Source organism: Xyrauchen texanus, chromosome 50, assembly GCF_025860055.1.
Source record: "Xyrauchen texanus isolate HMW12.3.18 chromosome 50, RBS_HiC_50CHRs, whole genome shotgun sequence".
Lineage (NCBI taxonomy): Eukaryota > Metazoa > Chordata > Actinopteri > Cypriniformes > Catostomidae > Xyrauchen > Xyrauchen texanus.
This window is the reverse complement of record NC_068325.1, coordinates 21,396,370-21,403,869: the sequence shown is the minus strand read 5'-3', so window position 1 is coordinate 21,403,869 and position 7,500 is coordinate 21,396,370. Positions and strand designations below refer to the sequence as shown.

General features: G+C 41.7%; 2 protein-coding genes across 4 annotated transcripts in view; one reads left to right on the top strand and one right to left on the bottom strand.

Moving 5' to 3' along the window:
* The window catches only part of LOC127641417 (piggyBac transposable element-derived protein 4-like), a 40,735-nt gene that overhangs the window by 3,704 nt on the left and 29,531 nt on the right, over positions 1–7,500 (top strand). For 2 of the 3 annotated variants that reach the window (XM_052124423.1, XM_052124422.1), the window contains exon 1: positions 7,293–7,500. This exon is cut by the window's right edge and continues 181 nt beyond it. The exons of the other annotated variant lie outside the window; for it this stretch is intronic. In XM_052124423.1, the coding sequence (XP_051980383.1) occupies positions 7,389–7,500 (112 nt within the window). In that variant the 5' untranslated portion in view covers positions 7,293–7,388. Of the gene's footprint in view, positions 1–7,292 lie in introns of those variants that run through there. 3 annotated transcript variants of the gene reach the window in all.
* LOC127641420 (keratin, type II cytoskeletal 8-like) overlaps positions 1–7,500 on the bottom strand; it is a 41,758-nt gene that overhangs the window by 12,465 nt on the left and 21,793 nt on the right. The gene's annotated exons all lie outside the window — the stretch shown is intronic.

Sequence of the window (7,500 nt, the reverse complement as noted above, 5' to 3'; positions counted from 1 at the left end):
AGCTTTGGGACATTTCCCCAAAATGAGTAAATAAATGTATAAAAACATTTTTAATGTTGTCTCCTTATGTGTAACAGATGTTCCAATGATGATATCTCATTTGATGAGGAATGTAATTCAGAGACCACCCCACGAAAGAGGCAGAGAACTGGTCTGTCTACCACGTCACAATCTCCAGCAAAATCTGTTATCTCTCGATCGCCTTCCTCTTTACCGGTTGTTCAGTGGAGAGGCAAGAGAAGGAGTGTACGCCGATACATCCCTGGGTTTTCCTTTACCATCTCAGAAGTCAAGTGGCAGAATGGAGATAAGCCAGATATTGAGCCACCTCAACCGGTCTTCAGACCTGCGGGAACACCTGGCCCACAGGTGGTCACCACCGCATCTTTGAGTCCTCTGCAGTTCTTTGAATTGTTCTTTTCAACATCAGTGATGCAGACCATTGTAAATAACACAAATGCCTATGGGGCCAAGTGTCGTAAAGGGAAGAAGCCATGGCGGGACATTACTATAAAAGAGTTCAGGTCATACTTGGCTCTGGTGATTTACATGGGTCTGTTGAAATGTTCCTCGCTGAGAGACTACTGGAGGACATCTAACATCTTCAGTCTGCCGTATCCTGCACGAATTATGTCTTCTAGGAAGTTTCACATGATCTCTCAATCTATTCATATCAGCGATCCCAAAGAAGATGAAGAGAATGACAAGAAGAAGGGAACGGCTGAATACGACCGGCTGTGTAGGATCAAGCCGCTGTACCAGCAGATTCGAGAGGCCTGCAAGGACTCGTTTCATCCCTTTCAGAACATCTCCATTGACGAAAGAATGGTGGCAGCAAAGGCGAGAAATGGACTTAAGCAATATATGAAAAATAGTCCTACACAATGGGGCTACAAACTATTTGTACTGGCAGATTCTTGCTGCGGCTACACATGGGACTTCTTCAGTTTACTGAGGAAAGTCAAATTTAGAGCGGAGCAAAGGGATTAGCTATGATTCCGTCATGACGCTGGCGAATGAGAAGTTGTTGGGCACTGGCTACAAGCTGTTTGTGGACAACTTCTACACCAGTCCGACACTCTTCAGGGACCTCCTCCGTAAGAAGATCTGGGCTTGTGGCACAGTTCGTCCAAACAGGATGGGGCACTCTGAAAAACCACCTCCTCGCGGCAATATACGTTGGTTTCGGGACGACAACCTCCTATTTCTGGAGTGGAAGGACAAGAAGGAGGTACTGATATGCTCCACCTTTCATAAAGCCTATAATGGTGACACGGTGAAGAGGAAGGTGAAGAAGAACGGCGCTTGGGTCATCAAGGATTTCCCTGTTCCAGCTGCAGTTCTGGACATCAATAAGTGAGCACAATTTATTCAGTCGAAGTTATGAACTTTGCATTGTCTCTTTGTGTCTGTCTCTAATACTATAACATGTGGTTTAAAAAGATAGTCACAATCTTCTTTTTATTATAGGCACAGGGGAGTGGATCTGTCCAATACGCTACTTGGATATTACACAGTTCTGCTTAAAACGATGAAGTGGTATCAGTCATTTTTTACCATTTTGTGGACCTTGCGGTAGTAAATGCCTTCATTTTGCACCAACAGATGTCCAAGGAAAAGAACCAGAAGCCTCTGGTTCAAAAAGCGTTCCGGGAGTTGCTCGTGTCTGAGCTTGCAGGAACAGGGTCTGCTTCTCCTGCTTCTCCTATTCCTTCGGTTTCCCACCTGCCCACGTTCATCAGTGGGGACAGCACTTTTGGAAGGAGGGAATGCAAGATCTGCCACCGAAAAACTCCAGTCATGTGTGAGACTTGTGGTGCGGCTCTGTGCTTGGTTCCCAAGCGTGAATGTTTTGTAGACTGGCATGGATCGGGTAGTTTTGAGTAGGTATCCAAGTGCAGAGTGTATTGCATAGTGCAGAGTGGGTTTACAATGGCCGAGTTCATTGGCAAACGGATGAACTGGAAATATAGGACAGAAAGTTGAAGGTAACTTTGGTGACGCCAACTCCTGGTGTTGGGACAATGGAGATGCGTGCTCTGATATTACAGTAGTTCATGATCAATGGGTGCCACAGTTGTAAGTAGTTAAAGTACTTTTTCTATTGAAATGTAACCAGTATTAATAACACATTTTGATCTCATTGTGTGTGCTCAAGTAGTAAAGTTAAATAAATGATTATCTTCATGTCTGGTTTGTGAGGTGATGTATGTCAGGAAATAATTTGGTTACTGACTTTTCAGAATATCTTTGGAGGTATAATGAGGCATGGTTTCAACAAAAAATGAAATCAAAGAACGAACCGGTGTGATGTCATGTTGAGCTAAATCTGGCCAAAATCTTGAGTTCTTATTTGTGGTTCGTAGCGGCTCGCCGGGGCGAACTTTCAGGAGAACGTCTATCTGCCATTGGTCCTCGTCATCGGAGCTCCACCTACTTTGAGACCGAAAACGAATTCCCATTTAGTCATTTAAGATTCGTCACAATGAACGCAATGGCGTATAGGGTTATTAGCAAGCTGGTGCAAACATACCAACATCTGTACGATCGTTCACGTAGAGACATTGTCTAAGAACATGTCATGCGATGAATCTGTTTCATTAGTCTACAAAAGGAATCAAGTCTACTAGACACTTGAAAGACGTTCACACATCTGCCCAAAGTGAGATATGTCTCTCATATCATTCTTTTGTCTGTATTCTTCCCATTAACACACTTTTAAACACCCATCTTTGCAGTAGTATCAGTGTCATCATAAATTCCAATAATTAATGTAATTAGCGCTAAGAATGTTAGCTGTAGTTAAGAGTGTTAGCGCATTAGCGCCATTTTATGTATTGACGCTATGTACTTTATATACATTACTGGAGTATTATTATCATCGAGTAGTTAAAGTCATTTTAATTGTATTTTCTCCTAATTTGTAACGCCCAATTCCCAATGCGCTCCAAGTCCTCGTGGTGGCGTAGTGACTCGCCTCAATCCTGGTGGCGGAAGACGAATCTCAGTTGCCTCAGCGTTTGAGGCATTCACACACAACTCAACACACGCCCCATTGAGAGCGAGAACCACATTATAGCGACTACGAGGAGGTTACCCCGTGTGACACTACCCTCCCTAGCAACCGGGCCAATTTGGTTGCTAAGGAGACCTGGCTGGAGTCACTCAGCACGCCCTGAGATTCAAACTCACGACTCCAGGTGTGATAGTCAGCGTCAATACTCGCTGAGCTAACCAGACCCCACTAAATGTTCTTACGTAACGCTTCACCCAGCGTTGTGGACAGTCTCTGAATGTTACGCAAACAGTATGTCGTTGCTTAGCTGTTTCAAATGTTTACATCTGAGGATGCCAAGTAAAACCTAAACTAATGTGACATTAAAGTGTATTATCAGTTACTTTATGCCTCATTCTATGTGTAGAATTCACATTTCTAAAGTAATATATATGCAGTATATTATGTTTCATTTCTATTGTTTACATGTTGCTAACCTTCGCCATTATATGCACCTGTTACCCTCTGTAATTGTATTTCATGATGAGCTTTGTTCAAAAGAATCCATGTGAGATCATAGTTTTTTAATACTTGTTTTTAAAGAAACATTTTATGCTAGAGTAATCTGGGTGTCAATATAGGTGTTACTATGGCAGACAGCTGAGAGGATTATTCAATGGGCAGAATATAGTCAAAAGAATAATAATTAAGACACATCAATGTGTCTCAGGTGTGAATGCCTTACAGACTGAAGACAAACACAGGAACGGGGCAGCATATAAAATCAGTGTGAATGGATTTTTGTGTGTGTTGGAGTAGATTTCATACCTATAACACATCTATAACACTGTGTACATGAAATAGTCACACTCAGGACCTTCAGGACCCCATTGAAACCCATTAAAACTGCAATATTTGAATCCTGTGCCATTAAAGCATCCACAGGGCTCATGAATTATATGTTATTGTGCTTTGATTCTGGAGTCCTGAGTTCAAAATGTAAATTTTTATATTTTCCACCAGATGGCGCCATTTTCCTCATGTTTATCCTGTGGAGCAAATACAAGCTTTTCCCTTATTCACTGTTTACTGTATTATAGAGACCTGCAGGACAACTGAATACATGATGCAGATACAAGTGTGTGTGTGTGTATATATGTATGTATGTGTGTGTGTAAAAAAAACAACCGTGACATTTTGTAAACAAACTGCCATTTATAGGGTTAAAATCATGAAAACGAATGAATATTTGGTAGTTATGATCAGGACTGATGTTTATAAAAAACATGAACTCCTAGAAAGTTGAAAATAATATTAATATATAATATTATGGCAGTTTGTTGATGCAGACATTTTTGTCCTTTGCTCCATTGTGTCTCTTGTTCCTGTTAAGGCCGATCAAATGTAGCTTTTATAACTATTTTTCTTCATGACTTTAATACATTCTGACACCTGGGCAACAAACTTACAAGTGTCTTCTGATGAAACAGACCACAATTATGACTAATACAAAGAGTTGATGAACTACAGCCATTCATATTGAGGATGTCCAATTCGGGCTGAGCTCAGAAAATGGGAACAGTTTGATTATCCAGGAACACACACACTTTCCCCCAAAGAGTAGCGGTGTAACGGTACAAAAAGGTGCATTTCTGCATTTTCTGAACATTTTTTGTCCTAACTTTGTAATCATGTAATTCTGGTTCTGTTCTGAGTCATTAGAAAGTTTAGATCCTCCCCTTTGTGATGTCATAAAACATTTAATCATCAATAGTCGAAAACACAATTTTTCTGATGATTTGTTTTGCATGCATTTCCTTCTGGATGGCATATTTTGTTCTGGACATCTAAGATATAACATTGGATTATTCAGCCAAGCAAGCTCACAGACAGGTACAAATGGCTCATTTTTAAGAACACATCCTAAGGTAACATAAGATATAAAAGTTTGGGCTATTTTGGGCTTGCAGCAGCTGTTATCAGAGCATAAAGATACGTTTGTATTTGATGACTTGCAGAAATCAGATTTCACTTTGTGATTCTTTTGAAAAGCTTTTGAACTGTGTTATTAGTGCAATAAAATAATCTACACCGTCACATTCCTGAGAGAGAGAGCTTTCATTTGATATATGACTTGTCCATTTATGTGCTGTGTGAAGGAATTGATTTTTATGAGGTGAGTAACACGCCACCACAAGGACCAACTAAGTAGTGGGAATTGGGCATTCCAAATTGGGAGGAAATAAAAGTAAACATTAAAGTACGGCTCTATTCCTATGTTCTCTCTCCAAATATTGAGATATTGATGTTGATTACAATTCAGTAGCAATCAGAGCCTGAAGCATTGAAGATAAATGGTATGTTCTCTTTCACCAGGTTGACTTGTTATTGATATATTGAGTATTGTTATGTTGTAAGTGTAAAATGTAAGTTAAATGAAGTTTAAGTTAAAGGAACACACTGTCAACATTGTCGACTTAAAAACCCTCTGGATTAGCTCAGTGTTTGACTAGAGGTCTGCTACAAAAGTTCTTCTTTTCCTGTATTTCTGTCAGCTCTCTGTGGAATTTCAGCATTTTAAGAGGCTCTTCTTTTAGGGTTTGTCAGTCCACTGCACATCCTGTAAGCATGACCGCTTTTAAATGATGTCCAACCTGCCAGACTCATTAACAGAGCAATACGACTCCACATTAGCCACACCGTAACACTCCAGAGAGAAGTGGCTGACATAGATGGGTTCTTTACTCGCAAATCCTTAAATAAGCACTTTAAAAGTTGACTTGAGGCCCGTGTTGGAGGACTCAACCCTGCCCCGACCCACAACAGTGACTTGGTTGTACTGTAATGCGATTGAAGTGTCGATTTCAGTCCAGAGGGCTCCTGGGATTTGGTTGCATTGTCCTCCGGCACACAAAAGCTTCCTTCATACTCTGTGGAATAGTGCTGTCTTCGATGACTTGATCAGATCTGACCTGCTTTTTATCAGGTTACAGGCTTCAGAGAAGTAGGTCATGCTACCGAACTATCATTTTCATTTGCGTCTACCAAAGAGTGAAAGCTCTTGAGGCCCTCAGAGGTATGTACATGCTGTAAAAGATGATCATTTGAAGATCCAGTTATCACCAATAAGATTCTGCATTGATTTTAACCTATATAAAGACCTCTACCTTTTGATGGGACTCAACAAAATGTCACACTTCCACCATCTTATCACAGTTTACCATCTCAGGGAACAATAGACCCAACTGTACCTTATCGATGAAGGAGGCTGAGCGGTTGTTCAGTGATTTGATCTGGTCCTTCTCATGTGTGCGCACCATCTGGATGTTGGGGTCGACCTCCAGGTTGAGGGGCTCAACAGGCTCCTGTTGACCGAGACGCTGGCGATGGGAGTCCCAAGGTAGGCTGAGCTGGTGCTGAAGCTCGGGGCAGATGCTCCCAGAGATATCCCGCTGAGACTGCTGTAGCCATAACCTCCCGTTTTCCGCTGCTCCTCACAGAGCTGCTGGAACTGATGCGCTTGTTTCTTAGACTCATGGCTCGAGAAGGAATGTGAGTAGGTGAACGGCGGAGGGCTGAAATGGAAGATGCTTCAGATGAGAACAGGTGGGCAGACCTGAGCAACAAGTGTCCTTGCGGAGAGGGGCTGGGCTTTTAAAGTCCATCCAGGATGGGGTGGAGAGTTACTATTGTTGGAAAACCTGTTTCAGGGCACACTCACACGTACACACTATCCACTTTATCTGAGCTCACTGATCTGCATGAACGCATGCTCCATCTCTCGCTCTCAAATAGCATATAAATGTTTAATGAAATGACCTGTTGTAAACTCGTTTGAGAATTAGCATTCGTAATATAATTCCCTGCATATGAAATACTAGATATTTTAGAGCCATTAACCTTGTACCTAATGCATCTTTTTCAAAGACAACAGGTGATTAGTGCAAAATCCAAAACCTGTGTTTGTTGTTTCTGAAAATATGAATTAGCCTACTCTGTTACTACCATTATCTGTGTCCTAATCTTTTAGAGTATTAGTCACATGACATGATGGAAGAAATGGAAAGATTAGGAATATCAGGAACGGGAGTAAAGAGTATTCTGGAGTGTGGTGGGAATGGACAAGGTAGAAGATGCTTGAACAGCGCCCAAATAAAAACAGTATTGATGGGGAGAATATGATATACTGGACAAGTTGGGAGTTTGGTAACTCCAGAAGATGGCAGTAGTGCGACATTAAGGACGCAAACAGCCGGGAAAACCCAAACAAGTAGAGGAAGGAGGGTAAAGTCTCGTGTTTGAGGAGAATGGGACGAATCCCTGCTGTTTTTTTCTATTGACATAGCTGGCCAATCACATTGCGGCAAGGTAAGACAGACAAGACAAGTAGCCAATGACTGAGCTCAGAGTACTCAAGGGGGTGTTCCTTAAGAAAATCCCGCCGTGCACGCATTTGTGCAGTGATCGATCGGCTCGTTATCCGCGAGTTTGTTTGCCGTTGCGTT